General features: G+C 57.4%; 1 protein-coding gene across 4 annotated transcripts in view; it reads left to right on the top strand.

Annotated features, from left to right (window-relative positions):
• Nucleotides 1-15,716, top strand: part of ZNF385C (zinc finger protein 385C) — a 74,851-nt gene that overhangs the window by 55,167 nt on the left and 3,968 nt on the right. For 3 of the 4 annotated variants that reach the window (XM_072028809.1, XM_038168672.2, XM_038168670.2), the window contains exons 3-8: nucleotides 4,103-4,245; nucleotides 8,890-9,000; nucleotides 11,626-11,788; nucleotides 12,821-13,135; nucleotides 14,568-14,755; nucleotides 15,258-15,371. In XM_072028809.1, the coding sequence (XP_071884910.1) occupies nucleotides 4,103-4,245; nucleotides 8,890-9,000; nucleotides 11,626-11,788; nucleotides 12,821-13,135; nucleotides 14,568-14,755; nucleotides 15,258-15,371 (1,034 nt within the window). The remainder of the gene's footprint in view (nucleotides 1-4,102; nucleotides 4,246-8,889; nucleotides 9,001-11,625; nucleotides 11,789-12,820; nucleotides 13,136-14,567; nucleotides 14,756-15,257; nucleotides 15,372-15,716) is intronic. The other variant, XM_038168671.2, reaches the window with a different exon arrangement.

The raw sequence follows: 15,716 nt of genomic DNA, 5'->3' as shown, positions 1-15,716 counted from the left end.
GCTTTAAAGCCCTGGGTGAGGAATTTGAGACACCACCAAAATTTGCTGAGAACACCTAACCGAACGAGAGGGAGCCAGGCTTTCCGTGTGAATAAACAGCTCCTGTCTCCATCTGTCTTGTGCAGACTCTGCGCCAGCTGCTCTCTCAAGGCAGCCCCGCGTTTGTTTGCGAGACGGGTCCTTGGCAGCTCCTCGTGATGGTAGGAAAAAACCCGCAGCGGTGTCGCTGCCGCTTGCAAAGGCAGAGCTCAGAGGTTCGTGCAGACGTAGCGCTGGAGCGCCGCAGTTGCTCTCAGCAGCCCGGCGGGGGGTCAGGAGGGAATCGACTGCAGAATTGCGCCCACGCGGTGAACGGGGGCTGAGTGAGGTCGCAGGGGGAGGCTGCGGGGAGCAGTGGGCCCCGTTCCTGCAGGGGTTTGGTTAAAGAAAGGTCTGAAAGGTGTCTTTAAATCCAGGGGGATGCTCTGAGACCTGGCTGGCTTGTGGGGTAGGGGATGCGCTGAGCTTCGGAGCAGCCGGGAAGGTGCCTCGCAGAGCATCTGTGGGGTTTTGGGGTGGCTTCAGTTGCTGCTGGCTGAGCCCTGGAGAGGGAAAGCGTGTGCTGAAGCTGTGGCTCCATGTGGCGTGTGGTCAGACCCGGGATGCTCTTTTAGGAAGGGCAGCGTGTCCTTGCTGCAGAGCCAGGGGTGGCAATGGGGTGCCCAGTGCTGCAGTGGGTTGGCTGGAGGGATGCCTCCATGGGCATCCAGGATCCACCAGAACAGCTTCAGCACAGCAACACGCAGGGTTGGAGATCAGCTCACGTGTCCTCGGCGTCACTAACCCCAAAACCTAACCGGGGAGGGGGGCAAAGCCATTTTGTGGTGTCTGTGCTGGAAACGCAGGGCTCCCTCTCTGCCTTCCTTCTATCAGCGCTTTGACAGCGCTCCCTGGAGCCCTCGAGCTCGTTCCTTTTTGGCATCATCGAGAAGGAGCCAGCACAGCAGGGCTTGCTGCGGAGGTGGGGGCTCCTCCACCAAACCTTGGGGGGAGAGGAAAAACCACGACCACCCCATGCCCTGGCAGCAGCCCCGCAGCGAGGGGACTGATCCTGCTCCCGAGCTGCCAGTTGGGCATCCGGGGGTGCTGTTCCCTGCCTGTGGCCATGCCCGTCCCCTCGGGTAAGGTCGTGTCACCCTAGACAGACCCAGGGGCCCTGCCACTCTCACCAAAGCAAATCCCTCTAATTGAGTGTCTAATTAATACCTAAAAATACAGCCCGCAGCTGCTGCCGGAATCTGCCCTGCAGCAAAGGTAAGGCGAGAACCGCCGCGGCCCCGCGACCTTGGGGAGGTGCCCCCAGCACCCCGGCTGGGCACCACGCCGTCACCCCCTGGCCAGGCACCCCAGTGACAGCTCGGGATGGGACTGGGAGCTCAGGACAGGACTGGGAGCTCAGGATGGGACTGGGAGCCCCGCTTACACCAGTGCTGCGGCTGCGCTGCTTGCTGCCCACTCCCTGCATCCAGCGCTCATGCTTTTGTGATCATCTGAGGTTTAGGCAAACTGAAGCTGACGGTGACTTTGTCCCCATGCCTCGTGATTATTTTCCTTTTTTATTTTTTATATTTTTTTTTTCCCTTTAGCCACGGGAGCACGAGCAGTGCCAGCCGCAGCGCGTTCCCTTTCAGCTGAGTGCTGCTTTTCCTCCCGGTGCCTGCTACGGGCTCGTGGCCTCTCCTTGCACGGCCCCTGCACCTCGCTGGGGCTCTGCAGAAAGATGTGCCGTGCTGATTAAGGCCTTTTCCTGTTCACTGGGGTCTTGTGAAGTCTGGTCGACCTAAATCGGGGAGGGAAGGTGGCTCTCCTGCCTCCTACCACAGGGTCCCGCCTCGGTTGGGGTTTCTGCGTGCTCTCCAAATAGCTTTTGTCTTTTACCCCTGATTCCTGACCCAGCCCTATAATGATTTACCCACAAAACTGGGACCAAAGATGCCAAGGGTTGGCTTAGCACATTATGTCCGTAGTTGGTCCGTGGGCAGCACCCATGGGTGCTCCTGCCCCAGCACCCTCCCCGGGTGTCGCTGGCACCGTGGTGCTCGCAGAGCTCCAAACTCATTCACTTGGCCACCTGCAATGGGGACAGAGGCATCGCTTGCCCTCTTGTTCCTCCCCATGTTGAAGGTAACATACCTTAGGTTTTAGGGCCAGCACAATCACTGCAAAAAGACAAAAGGCAAGCGGAAACCTTTGCAATCCAGCCCCAAAAGCCTTTGTGTAACCGCTTTCCTCGGCACACTCAGGGCTGCGTGTGCAGGCTGCAGGGGGGGGGGGTCCCTGGGGGCCGGGTCCCCGGGTGCAGGGTGCTGCCGTCTCCGATGATTTGAGGCAGAAATCCTGCTTCATGCCTCAGAAGGTTAATTATTTGCATTGTTCACCCATTTCTGCTTGCTCTTGCTGCCTCCCTCGTCGCTGTTGCTATCACTTTATTTATTTATTTTTTTTGGAGCGGTTTCACAGATTTCCCTTCTGGGCGACTCTGGAATTAACTCGATCAATGCACGCCTGATGAAGCAAAATGTGATTTTTCCCCTGGAGTCAGGACTGACTCAGGGACCGCTGCGGTGCAGATGAAGGAGCGGCCGTGTGCGCTCTCCCAGAAAGAGGTCGTTTTTGCCTGCAGGGCCAACGCGGCCGGCTCCCCGTTCGGAAATTCAGAAAAATCTCCCGAACTTTGAATTTCAGATTTTTATCTCGGCGCCAGCCTGGTTTTTGCCAGGGGGGAGTCAGGTTTGGGGCAGAAAGCAAAGCGCAACGGGGGAGCGGCAACGATGCGCTGCGGGAGCGAGCTCCTCATCCGGCCAAGCCCACGTGGAAGAGGAGCCGGTGTGGGGGGATTTGGGGGGGCTCAGGGGGTTTGGGGGGGCTTGTGGGGTAGATGATGGCTCCTCTCCCCTGCTGCTGCTGTGTTTTTTTTCTCCTGATGGGTTTTCTGCTTTTCCTAAGGTTGTAAGGCGAAGGGGTGGGCTGAGGGCAGTGCTGCGACCCCAAGCATCTTCCAGCAGAGCAAAGCCCTGAAAATGAGGTGGAAAAGGACCAAGATATTATTATTATTATTATTATTATTATTATTATTATTATTATTATTATTATTATTATTATATTTGCCTTGTCCATGGCCCAGGCTGCTGAAAGGGGCTGAAGGAGGAGGGATGGAGTTGCGCGAGATGCGAATGGGTTTTTTTTTTTGGCTCACAGCATATTGAACCCTTTATCATTTTATTTTCTTCATTTGTTGGCTTTTTAACTCTTCCCCACTCCTTGATCCCAGGGCGCAGGCTCCCAGCCTGGCCCGTGCAGGACGGAGGGAGGTGTCTGGGGGGGGGATGGATCAGGCCGCATGGAAAACCTCTGCCTTTGCACTGATGCCTGGGTTCCAGATCCTTTCTGTTCGCCGTTCCCTCATCCCTACGGGTGTTTTCTTTTTAAACAGAATATTATTAATAACCGCAGGCTATTTTTACACCGCACGCTGGAGCTCACAATTGGTTTGCGGGGGAAGATGCAAGGCAGGCAGCAGAGCCGGGATGGGGAGTGGGCGGCTCTGCTGCCGGAGCCGCGGTTGGGGATTGCGGGTGGTTTCCACCCAAAATAGCAGGAGGGGGGCAGAGCTGGGGTGCCTGAGAGGCTCAGAGGGGCCCAAATTTCAACGCCGTGGTGTGCTGGGGGCTGCTCAGCTCTCTGCCCCTTGCCCTCAGTTCAGTGTTTTGCTTGGGGGAGCAGCTGTGGCTGGGATGCTCCCCGTGCCTCTCCATCAGCTGCTTTGGGGCCCCCCCATGGGAGATCCCGCAGGAGAGGGGTGCTTTTTTTTTGGGGGGGGAGGGATTTTTGCTGCCTTTCAGATGGTTCAAACTCCATCACATGCAATGCTCTGATGTGGAAATGGCTGCATCGGGCTTTGCCTGAGGGTGCTGGGGCTGAACCCAAAAACCAGAGGGATGTCCCGAGCCCCCCCATCTAGGACATGTCACCAAAGGGTCGGAGCAGCACCAGACCATCCTGGTGGCCTTGTCCCCGTGTGTGAGTGGGGTCCACTCGTGCTAACGCTGCTCTCTCCCCCCAGGTCCCTCCGGACACAGCAGTCCCCTCCTAGCATCGCTGCCTATTCCCGGCCGGCCCCTTCACCCCCCCTTGGACATCAAGCACTTCCTGACCTTCAGGCTCAACGGGACGTCCCCGCTCAACCTCTTCCCCAATTTCAACACGGTAAGTCCCCATGGGCAGGGGGCTGTGGCCACCAGACCCCTTCCTCCTCTATCCCCCAGAAAAAAAAAAAAAAGAAAAAAAAAAAACAAACTCTTTTCTCCCCATTCTTCTGCTCCTTGAACCCAGCCAGATAAGTCCTGGCTTATTTTTGGAGCTCTTTTTCACCCCCACACGGTGCCTGCTCTGCCCATGGCTCGGAGCAAACGTGGTGCCAGCGTGGGGCGAGGGAGCAGCGGGGAGGAACCCTCGAAGGCTGCCTCTCGCCCCATCCGCCGCCCTCAGAAAGCAAAATTAAAAAGGTGGTTTGCTGCAACCAAGATCAATGGGGTTTTGCTCCTGGAATCGATAGCGGTAAAGTCGCTCTGGAGAGCAGTTCATTAGTTTTCAAGTGAAGAAAGAGGAAAAAAGGAGGAAAGAAGAGGTGTGGAGAGGCAGGCGCGGGGTGAGCCTGGTCGCTGCGGGACATCTCCTACCAGCGGGGGCTTCGAGGTAGGGCTGAAGTGGGACCAAACACCGGGGTTAGGTGGTTGAACATCACTTTGCAGAGCTCCCCCATCACACATCACAGCACAAGGCCGTGTCCTGGCGGTTAGCAGGATGCCCAAGGCAGGGGTATCCGTCCTGCCCAGGGCTGAGGGGGGTTTGCTGCCCTCATCTGGGTCCCTGCATCTGGGACAGGCGGTTTGGTTGGTAAATGTCAGGTTTTTTTTACTCGTGAGCCTAAAAATGGGACTTTCCTGAACTCCCTCCCCACCTGCTGAAACAGGGACCTGATCCTCGCCAGCCTTTTGTAAGTGGCTTTGAGATGAAACGTGCTCTGAAGGTGCAAATTATCACCGAGATCTTCAAAGTCGGCCACAGAAATTAAGTGCCGGATTCCTGTTACTGTTGAATGGGATTCAGACATCTAACTCCTTTAAGCTCTTTTGAAATCCCAGCTTTAGCCTGTCTCTCCCCTGTGCTAACAAGCAGGAACACAGGAGAGGAGGATTTTTTTTTGATGCCATTAACGTTGCTGCTCTTTGTCTGTGTTCCTTTTTTTAGTCTCTGGAGTCAGTAGCTAACTCGAACCAGACTCTGTTGTTTGTTCTGCTTGGCGCTCGCTTGCCCCTGCCTTGGCACGTGCTTTCTAGAGCTTCAAAAAAAGAAATAAATGGGAAAATGACTCCTGCACTCACGGGAGCTGCCCGGCTGTGCAGGGACAGGCTCGGCCGCTGCCCTGCCAGGCTCCGTGTGCGCTCTGATCCCTGCCAGCTCCCTGAATCCTCAGCTGGTTGCATTGAGCTCAGCCTCAGTCCCATGTTTTTAGCCCTGCAGGGATGCTCTCGTGCCGGAGAGGTGATGGGGGCAAGGTGGGAGAGGGGGCAGGAGTGAGAGGGTCACCGTGTTGAGGGGGTCACCGTGTTGTGCTCCCCGAGTGAGCTGCCATAAATGAATTTTAAGAAGGCAGCAGAGGTTTGCCCTTTGCTTGCTGGTGATGCTGGGCAGGACCTGGCGTGGTTTTGCCCCCAGGCAGCCGGGTAACGCTCGCCCCTTGCAGCAGCGCGGAGCACGAGCTGGTTGCAACTGCGCAGCTGAACGCTGTGCGCTTGGAGCAGGTCACAAGGCTCTCATGAACCCAGCAGATGTTTTACTCTGGAGCGAGCAAAAACCTTTCCAAAAACTGAGCTCTCACTTAAAGCAACAACAGCAGGGAAAAGAAAAATAAATAAATAAATTCCTAGCAATACGGAAGGAGCGTTACGTGCTCAGAGGGCACTTTGTAGCTCTTGCGATGCTGCAAACCCCCAGGACCCAGCAGCGCCTCGCAAAACCACACCAGAGGATGCAAAGCGAACTGATGCTCCGTCCCGCTGCTGACCTCGGCGGCTGGCAGGAAGTTCGGCTCCGAGATCTCTATTTATATCGGTAGGAACATCCAGGGATAAATAAAGTAACGTGAGTCAATACGAATTGGCGATAAAGCTGGGACCTTCATGCTCTAAGCGTGCCGTGCCCGAAAACCCACCTCTGCTTTCGGATGAGCTGCCCCACAGCGCTGGCAGCAGCTGGGCCCTGGGGTTCTCGGTGAAAGGTGCTGGAGACCAGGGGGAAAAGCCACGTCCGTGGGAGATGGTACGTAGAGCTGCAGCACCACGGTCCCCAGGGAGAGCAAGCAGGGACCACAGTGGTTCTTTTTCCTATTGGAGGTAGCAGAGGCTGCATATGGGAGAGAGAAGCTGATGGTGTGCTTGTATTTTCGTTTGATGGGAAGAACGAGGGCTCTCGGGGGGAATTTGAGTGTCAGCCCCGTTTGGCATCATGCAAAAAAGCTCCGGTGCCCGCATCGTGCTGCTCACACGGGTGGCAAGGTGCTGGCATGCGCCCAGGCTGCCCCAGTGGGACTTTCCCCCACTTTTTTTTGTGATGGCTTTTGGATCGCAGGGATGGCCAGAGAGCTGTGGAGGCAGCTGAAGTGGCTGTGGCTGGGTGCATGTGGCTGTACAGGGCATGGAGATGGGATTTGGGGTCACAGGGAGCTTGCATGCACAGCAAAGTGGCCAGCGGGGAGGAATTGCACCCAGGTAATGGCCAGCGTTGAGATGCCTGATATGGAAAGAGAGGTCGCCAGCCTCACCCTGCTCCCAAATCCACCTGGTGCATGGTGGCTGTGCCCACCCGTCCCTCCCCGGCACAGAGGGGACACAGAAGGGTGCCCAGAGGTCCCTTGTGCCACCCAGCAGACGTGGAGCAAATGCAAAGCTGGCCGGGCTCCGTGACAGCAAAAGGAAATCAAACAAAACTTGATGGGAGAGAGCAAACCTCCTCCAGTATTGATGCTAACGGGGTTCCTTCATCCAAAGCATCCCAAATGGAAAGCGGAGTTTCCCGCGAGGCTGCAGTTTAGTGCTAATTAACAGACGAGCAAGTAGCGTCGAGGACGCTTCGCTGTCAGGCACCGAATTCTCCATCGAGCGCGGTGGAGGCTGCTGCAGAGAGGAGAGCCGTTTTTCTTGCCTTTCCCTGGAAAAGGTGGGTGTTGCTCTTCCACGGGAGGGCCAGCCCCGCTGCTGGCCGGGCGCTGGCAGCACGGGGACTGCACGCTGAGATCTTTGCTATCGGGGTGGAGCGGCCTCTTCACCATCCGTAGGTTCCTCCGGTTCTCCGCCGAACCCCGAATGCCTCTTCATTTCTATTCCACGAGTGAGCAAAAAGGCTCGCAGCGAGCAGGCGCGTCATTAATCACCCGCCTTTACCATTCCGCTCACTCCTGGAATGGGATCTGGGGTCTCGATAATGGCTCCGTTGTCCAGGCATGTGCCTTGAAGACTGATGCACCTGTCTCAGCAACTAAATAGCTTTGCGGAGAAATACGATCGCCTGAAAACCCAAGGCTCTACTGACAGCAGGACTCAGATAAGATAATCTTCCTGTGCCACGGGCTAGGGGAACAATACTTGCATTATAGATTATAGCCACGCTCAAACAAAGAGCTGATTCTTATTTCCCCCCCACCCCATACCCCTTAATAAATGCATTTTGTTTAAAACAATTATGGCTTTTCCAACAAGTTTGCAGCCTCGGCAGAGGAATGCCGCTGAGCATCGGGGAGGGACAGAAGCGCCAGGGGCTGTCAGCAGCCTGCGTGCTTCTGCCTCGCCCGCAGACCCCGCGCGCTGCCCCTGATGAATGGTCTGGTGGAAAGACAAAGCTCGCTGCAGATCATCCTGCTCCCCCTGTGCACATGCCCTGTGAAACACCGGGGGCTTTGCAGGCAGCCGGGATGTGATGCAAAGGCGTCAGCCTCAGAATTTGGTTACGGCAGGTGAAATGGGTGCTGGGGGAGCCCAGGGTGGCTTTGCACGGGCACGGTGCCCTGCAGTGTGCCTGGGGCTGCAGGCACCCTCATCCCCCTGCCCTGGATGCCTGTGCGGGGCCAGGCCGTGTCCCAGCACCCCACTGAGCCCAGGTGAAGGTGGCTGTGGGGCAAGAGCCAGGGGGAGAAGTGGGACCCCTGTCCCCCTGTCCCCTGCGTTGGCACTGCAGGAGCTCTGTGCCGTGGTGTCCCCAGGCACTGCTCGCACCTTTGGCTTTGCACAGGAACATTTCGGCTCCCTGGCAAAACGCACGTGGAGGATTTGGGGCTGTTGCTCCTTTTACCCTCTTTTACGGTGGTTTCTGCTCCTGCTAAGTCACTCAGAAACCTCCCAGGTCATTGGGATATCGAGGACAGCAGCTGGGAGCTCAAACAGAAGCTGATAATTTGCCATCCACGACACCGGGGGCTGCTGTGGAGCAGGGGGGGAATGAAGGAGGGGGACACTGCTAGAGCAGGGCTCGGGCTGGTGCCATTCCCCCTCCTCTCCACGTCCCCATTGCTGCCCAGAGGAGAGATATGGTGGGGACGGGGGCCGTTCCCCTCTGCCAGACCACAGCAGAAATTCGCTGGTTTTTGAAGGCTGGCTTAAAAAATAAAAAGGAACTGATGGAGAGCACCCCACGGAGAGGTTTTATATAAAGTAATGTACATAAGGAGAGGTCACGGAGAGGTCTGTGAGACCCCAGGCTCGTTCCTGGAAGCCGGGAGCCAACACTGAGCACCGCGGGATGCGTGCCGCGGGTCCCAGTGCCACCCAGCCACCCTGTGCCTCCCTCCCCTTCCAGATGGACCCGGTGCAGAAGGCGGTGATCAGCCACACCTTCGGCGTGCCCACCCCGCTCAAGAAGAAGCAGTTCATCTCCTGCAACATCTGCCACCTGCGCTTCAACTCGGCGGTAAGCTGGCACGGGGCTGGCCTCGAGCGTGGGGTTGGGTGGGCGAGCGGGGTCCTCACCCCACAGCCCCACTGGGATGCAGAGCGGGCTGGTAGGGGTGCCCCTCGCCCACACATCCCCAGACAAGGCACCAAGCAACGCAGCTCCTCGCTGCTCCTTTCCTTTGCTCTCCGCTCGCCCTGGCTGATGTTTCCCATGGCGAGGTGGTGGAAGATGCTTCCTCCTTGCTCATGAGCCTGAACGCTCCCAGGGCTGCTGTGCCCTCCGTTCACCACGCCAGCTCTTTTGTCTTTCCACTCCTCATCGTTTTGTTCAGGTCTGTTCCCCGCTGCCTTGGCCTCGGTGGTTGCGTTTAAGCTGCTTTATCAGCCCGTGCAGTTCCTATCTGCTCCTTGGGAACTGAATATAATCTTCCCTGCGTTGGTTTCCCAGAGCTCTGATGTGGCAGGTGTTTTTTTTTTTTTCACACACACACGCACCCCCCCAGCCTTTTATTCCAAGTAAATCAACCACCTTGAAGCAGGGAGGAAGGAAACATTCATTGATCCCTGCAGTACTGAATTGCGCGCAGCTGATCTTTTGTGGGGAAAAACTGATTAAACAGTTGGAAAGGGAATTCTCATTCAAATGCCACCCAGCAGGAGAGGTTTGCAGGCAGCTGGGCCAGGAGTGCAGCATGGGGGGGCCCTTTCCCTGCACCCCCAGCAGCTCAGAGCCCCTCGCTGGGCTGCACCCCTAACCCCATGGGGCTGTGGTGGTCGCCCTGGCCAAGGGAGCACTTTTCTGCTTGAATTACAGCTTAACCACCTGCAGCTGTGTTCCCCCTAAACTGGGGAGGGTGGGAGGGGAAATCACAATAAAACCCCAAAATGGGGGCTGCCTTTCAGCCTCTTTTTTCTCCATCCAGCTCTGGGAAAGGAGCTTTGTTATGTGCTAAGAGAGGACTTTGGACACGGAGGTTGGTGTTGTCTGGGCTGAGCCTGGACTCGCACAGAGGGTGACTGTGGAGCTGGGGGTGGCACCAGGCTCTGCTCTGCCCCCTGGCCTTGGAAGAGACCCCGGGGGGCTCCTCGTGAGCAAGGGGATGTTTTGCATGGATATGCAGCAGGGAACTGCTTCTGGAAGGTCGATGTTGGCGCACTGATGCGCTCCTCTGCGCCGTGGTGTGCAGGGCAGAGGGGGAGGCAGCAGCACGGGGTTATTTATAGAGCTGCCAGCCTGGGAGCATCACCCTGTGCTCGGCTGTGCCTTTCCAGAGCAGTGACATGGTGCTGAGCCCCCCTTGCTCATCAGCTTGAGAACCAAGCCTCCTGAGGCTGCTCTCGCAGCTGGGGAGCACTGGGCTGGCTCTGCAGTGCTGCCGTGCCTGGAGAGATGCGGTCCCAGCCTGGCCATGCTGTATCAGCAGAGTCCTGCTGGAGATCCAGCTCTTCCAGCCACACTCAGCTTTTCCAGGCTTAATTATTTCGCTCAGCAACCAAGAAGCCTTGGGAAAAGCAGCAGAAGGGAAAGGCGGCGCTCTCCAAGCCGTACCCTGGCTGGAAGCGTGGTGCGGGGAGGATTGGTGCTCCTGGGCCCCCACGTGCCACCACCTCCCTTCCAACCCACCCCTGTGGCTGCAGCCAGGTCTCAGCCTTTGACCCCTGAGGTTGCTTTGCTCTTTCCCACCACGCGCTGATGCTGCCCCCATCCCTGCCTGCGTCCCCCCGAGGTCACGGCTGCAGGAGCCCCTGTCCGGGCGCAAATCATCGCACGCCGCTCCTGTGCACAGCGGCAGCGATGCTCCGTGACCTACTTAGGCTCTGCTCAGCCCCGGCCAAGCCCCGTTATCTGATGGGAGTTGATTGTGTTTGCTAATGAGGCTCTGCTCAGCCGCGTGCGCTCCGATGGGCCTTTTTCTTTCCCACGTACCCTGCCGGCGCTGCGCTGTTCCCAGCCCTTAAGAGGCGGCGAGGGGGGGGCCGAAAGTGATGCTGCTGCTTCTCCAGCACTGGGAGCCTCAACTGGCCCCTGAAAATGCCGTGCAAATTAATCTGTGCTGCTCAGCAGTACGGTGTCTTAATTCACAATGGGTTCAGCCTCCATAAATTGCTAAACTGGGGTTGTTTTTGGTGACAATGCTGCATTGTCCCCGACCGCTAAGTACACAAATGTTCGGGTTATTTTCTTTTGTGGATGTTTTTATCAGTCCCGTGCAGGCATGAACCCATCAATGTGCACTTCATTATTCGATGTTCTCTGGGAGAAAGGAGCCTGAGAATGTAAATTGCATGTTAGACACCCATTAGGTTACAATGGGAGACGTGTCCTCCCCACCAAGGTATTTTTTAATTTTATTTTTACAGCCGGCGATTCACTGCATGTTTCTGAAGCCGTGATTTTTTTTTTTTTTTGCTTGCTGAAGGCTCCTTTTAGAAGTGCCTTGATGCATTTAATCAGAGCAGGGTCCTTATCTCAGCCTTGCAATGCTGCGGTGTCTCAGCAAAGTGATACCTCGCCCTGAATGCATTGGCGTGCGAGGAGCAAAGCGGCTTTGTGCTGCGCCCAGCCAAAAATATCACCTCCGAGTGATCCGTCCGTCCATCCTCAGCACCGACATTGTCCCCTTTTCTCCCCCCCCTGCAGAATCAGGCAGAAGCTCACTACAAAGGCCACAAGCACGCCCGGAGGCTGAAAGCCATCGAGGCCATGAAGAGCAAGCAGAAGGCAGCGGCGGGGGCCAGCGGCAGGGACAGCGCAGCTGAATTCGTCCCCAGCCCAGAGGGCTCTGGAGACCCCAGCAGCACGGGTACGGGGTGGGGGCTCCAGGAGGGGTCCTGCAGCGGTGACCCCTGGGGCTGCTGCCACGATCTGGGTGGGTTTGGGTGATGTGGCAGGGTCTGGGTGAACCATGCTGGTGTGGTTGCAGCACGGTGAGGGTCCCGGTTAAAACCCGAATCACCGCTTGCTGTGGGCACAGCCTTGTGCCCGAGCATCCCTCAGGGGTCAGCTGGTGCTTGGGTGGGATTAGGGTGGTGTAAAGTGGTATTAGGGTGGTGTAAAGCTGCAAGTCACCAATGGCACCGTGAGAATTAGTAAACGAGCCGTTGTGTTACACCAACATCTCTGGTGCGACAAGCTGGGAGCAGCATCGCTCGGGGCTTTTTGCACTAAAGAGGTACAAAAGAACCCCAGGTCCCATTTTCTGAGTATTTGAGCCCATTTGGTGGCCCAGCTGTAGTGGCGAGGAGTGGAAGGAGGTTTGGGTCTGCTTCAACTCTGCTTCAGCCTTGGGATCGCATCCTGGCTGTGGGAAGAGGGGGACAAAGCTGGTGTGTCCGAGCCCTGCTCAGTGATGTGCAGCTGAAGCATGGGGCTGGGAATTCCTTGAGGTTTTCTGTGCTTAAGCATGGCTTGGTGTTGAGATGGGGACAATTAAAGCAGAGGCTGCTCCCAATTATGTGTGTTTGCAGCATCTGGTGTGGTGGGGAGCACCCCAAAACGCCCCCCTGGGGAAGTACCCCAAAAATCCCATGGGGCAGGAGTGTGCTGTCTGATATGGGCTCACACATCCCTGGTGGGAGTGAGCACCCCCCGGAGCCACAGGCTCCTTGGGGCTTCTGTTCTGAGCACACTGAGCTGTGGATAAAAGCTGTAGTGGGAGAGAGAGCCCTGGGTAGAGCCACCCCCAGCAGGAATAAAAGGATCAGGAGGTGGCCTTGAGCATCGGGGTTGCTCTCTGAAATCCGGAAAACCCATTCAAGAAAAGACAACCTCCCCCTCCTGACCCTTTTTTCCTTTTTTTTTTTTTTTTTTTTTTTCCCTTTTTCCCTCTCGCCAGCCCAAAGCAATGGCCTGAAGGAGCCAGATGGTGAGGGCAGCAGCCTGGAGCTGCCGCCCAGCTCGGAGGAGGCTCCGGCGGAGCTGTCGGGCAGCGCCGCGCCGCTGGGCTCCCCGCCGGCCTCCGAGCTCTCCGAGGGCGCCTCGGATGCCACCGGCGTCACCTCCCCGGCCACGCAGGCGGTCGAGTCGGGTGGCAGCATCGGCTCGGCCCCCGAGAGCGAGAAGGAGGGGAAGAAGAGCAAGCAGCACCTCTACTGCCCCACCTGCAAGGTGACCGTCAACTCCCTGTCCCAGCTGGAGGCTCACAACACCGGTAAGGGCATCGCCCGTGCCAGGGATGGGCTCGGAGCCTTTCCCTCCGTGTTTCTGCTGTGAAACGGAGCCACGTCGGCTTGCGGGGAAGCCGTGTGAGTTAATGAAGGGTGCTTTAATTAAAAAGGGTTAATTAAGGTGGCTTGCGATGATGAGCAGTCGTGTTTTACTTGCGCTGCGGCTTACGGGGTGAGTTCTAGCAAGGTCAAATGCTCTCTTATTGTTCGTGTCTCTAATTAAGAGACGTTTTCAGATGTATTTAATCAAGTGATTGGAGGCTGCTCTGTATTCTGTTGCAGCTCGGGGCTCTCAGCTGATACCAACCTGGAGCTGCCTCTTGCAAGCCCAGGAAAATCCCGCCCCCCCCCCCCCCCCCAAAGCAGCCTGGTGCTGGGGCTCCCGCTCCTTTTGAGAAGCACCTGGGGGAATTTGGGTGAGCTCCATGGGTCGGAGCCCCGCAGCGATGGCTCACCCCAGTTCTTCCCTCCCAGTGCTCCCCGTCTGGCTGGGGGGACCTGGGGGGGCTGGAGCTGGGTGGCAGCTGTGGGCTGGGTGACTCCCAGTGGTGCCCACGGTCTCTGCAGTGCCAGCTTCCATCTGGCTGCCCCCGGACGTGATGCTAAAATCAACCAGCCCAGCACCTTGGTTTTTAAAGAAAGCCCCCGCCACCAGCACGGCACAGCGGGAGCTGGGAAGCAGCACCCCCAGCCCCAAGGGGGTGGGCTCGGGACACGGCTTAGCTGCAAGCGTCTCCTTTTGCTTCTGTCGGTTCTGGTTACAAGCCCAGGAGCTGATTTGGGGAAAAAGAACAAACAAACAAAAGGGCACCTCGCAGCCTGGCGCTCCTCCACGGCTGTCGCGCAGGCGCTGAGCGCAGGCTCCTTGCTTAACGCCTTAAAAAATAGAATGAATTAGCGGGGGCTTAAATTACTTGCCCACCCCCGTCCTCCCCAGCCCCTCGCCGGCAAGGGGCAGGACAGAGCACCCTGTTCCCAGGTGTGTGGGATTTGGGGTTCCTCCTTCCCTGCCTCTTATAACCCCGCTGAGCTATTCCTGGCTTGGCAGCCGGCTCCGCTCTGACCTTGGGCATAGCTCAGATGCTGCGGCACGGAGGGCGACGCGTGCCCGGCTCTGCAGACTGTGCTAATGCCCGGGACAGGGCGACGAGCTCCAGATCACGCTTAAAATAGCAATTTCTCCGAAGGTCTGACACGTGGAAGGAAGGGGGGGGGGTGTCACTGGGAAAGCAGAGCGATTCTGGTCTGCCTGCGGAGTGCAGCTGGCCGCGAGGGCTTGGAAGGGTTTGGGAAGGGGCTGCTGCATCCCTATGGGAGCCTGGGGTCCTGGGGGGGATGCCGGGTGCTGCTGTGGGTGATTTGGGGTGATTTGGGAAGGTGACGCTTGCTGAGTGTCCCCGTCCCTGTGCCACCCAGGCGCCAAGCACAAGTCGATGCTGGAGGGTCACAGCACCCAGATGCGGCGAGGCCGAGGCAAGCTCCTGTCCCGGGCAGGGCACAAATCCAAGAGGATCGGCAACAAGGGCAGCATCAACATCCAGAACAAGGCGTTTCACTGCCAAGTGTGTGAGATCTACGTCAACTCAGAGACCCAACTCAAACAGGTGAGAACGCCGAGCCTCGTGCGCTTTTTTCCTCTGGGAGGTGCAGGGGCTCAGGGCACGGGCGTGCAAAAGCACCTGGGGCTTGGGTGCACATCCCCTCTCCACACCCGATGCCCTCGGGAGGGGAGGCTCTCTGGAGGCCTGGATTTATAGGATGCATCCCATTTAAATCCTTCCCCTGCCTTAAGCCAAGGGGGATCTGTGCGTGTTTGGCCTGGCCACGCTGATTTTTTTCCCAGTTGTGGGGAGAAAACCAGCTTTGGGTTTTGGGGGGAGAGAGGGAGGAGATCTGATCCCAGCTCTGAGCGTGGAGAGGGTCCCTCCGGAGCAGCGGGCGCATCCCTATCCAAAAGCTGTGGGATAAATGGGCAGCCCGGAGGTGGCACCTGGGTGGGGGGCAGGCTCTCGTGCAGCTCCTTGTCCCCATCCGTGGCGAGACTGCGGCTTCCCAGCCACGGTCCCCGGGTCGGTGCCCATCACTCGGGCTCTTTTCCTCTTCCAGCACATGAGCAGCCGGAGGCACAAAGACAGGCTGGCCGGGAAGCCGCCCAAGCCCAAGTACAGCCCCTACAACAAGCTGCAGAAGAACGCTGCCCTCGCAGTGAGTATTCTCAAGGTACCTGTCTCCCAGCAAATTACCCATCCAGTTCTCGGGAACATCCTCTGCTGTGGTAGCCATCTCTTGCAATAAGGCACATCTGTTTTTATTTTTTAAAGCCTCGTCTCCTTGAATTTCCTTCAGGGAGGGAGAAGGGTAGGGGTAAGAGGAGTTTCAAGGCTTTGTTCACGTGAAGGAGAGCATGGGGAGAACTTGTTGGCTCCCTGGCAGCAGCTTTTGAAACTGCTGCAGCGTTTGGGGGTTCTTCCGCCTGTCTCTCAATTTCTGGAGGGGACAGTTGTGGGATTTGGATGCTTGGGGTGGGCAGGGGTGGCCGTGGTTCAGCTAAACCGAGCCCGAAAG

The sequence above is a fragment of the Anas platyrhynchos genome, chromosome 28 (genome assembly GCF_047663525.1).
Source record: "Anas platyrhynchos isolate ZD024472 breed Pekin duck chromosome 28, IASCAAS_PekinDuck_T2T, whole genome shotgun sequence".
Classification (NCBI taxonomy): Eukaryota; Metazoa; Chordata; class Aves; order Anseriformes; family Anatidae; genus Anas; species Anas platyrhynchos.
This window is presented reverse-complemented; position numbering and strand designations above follow the sequence as displayed.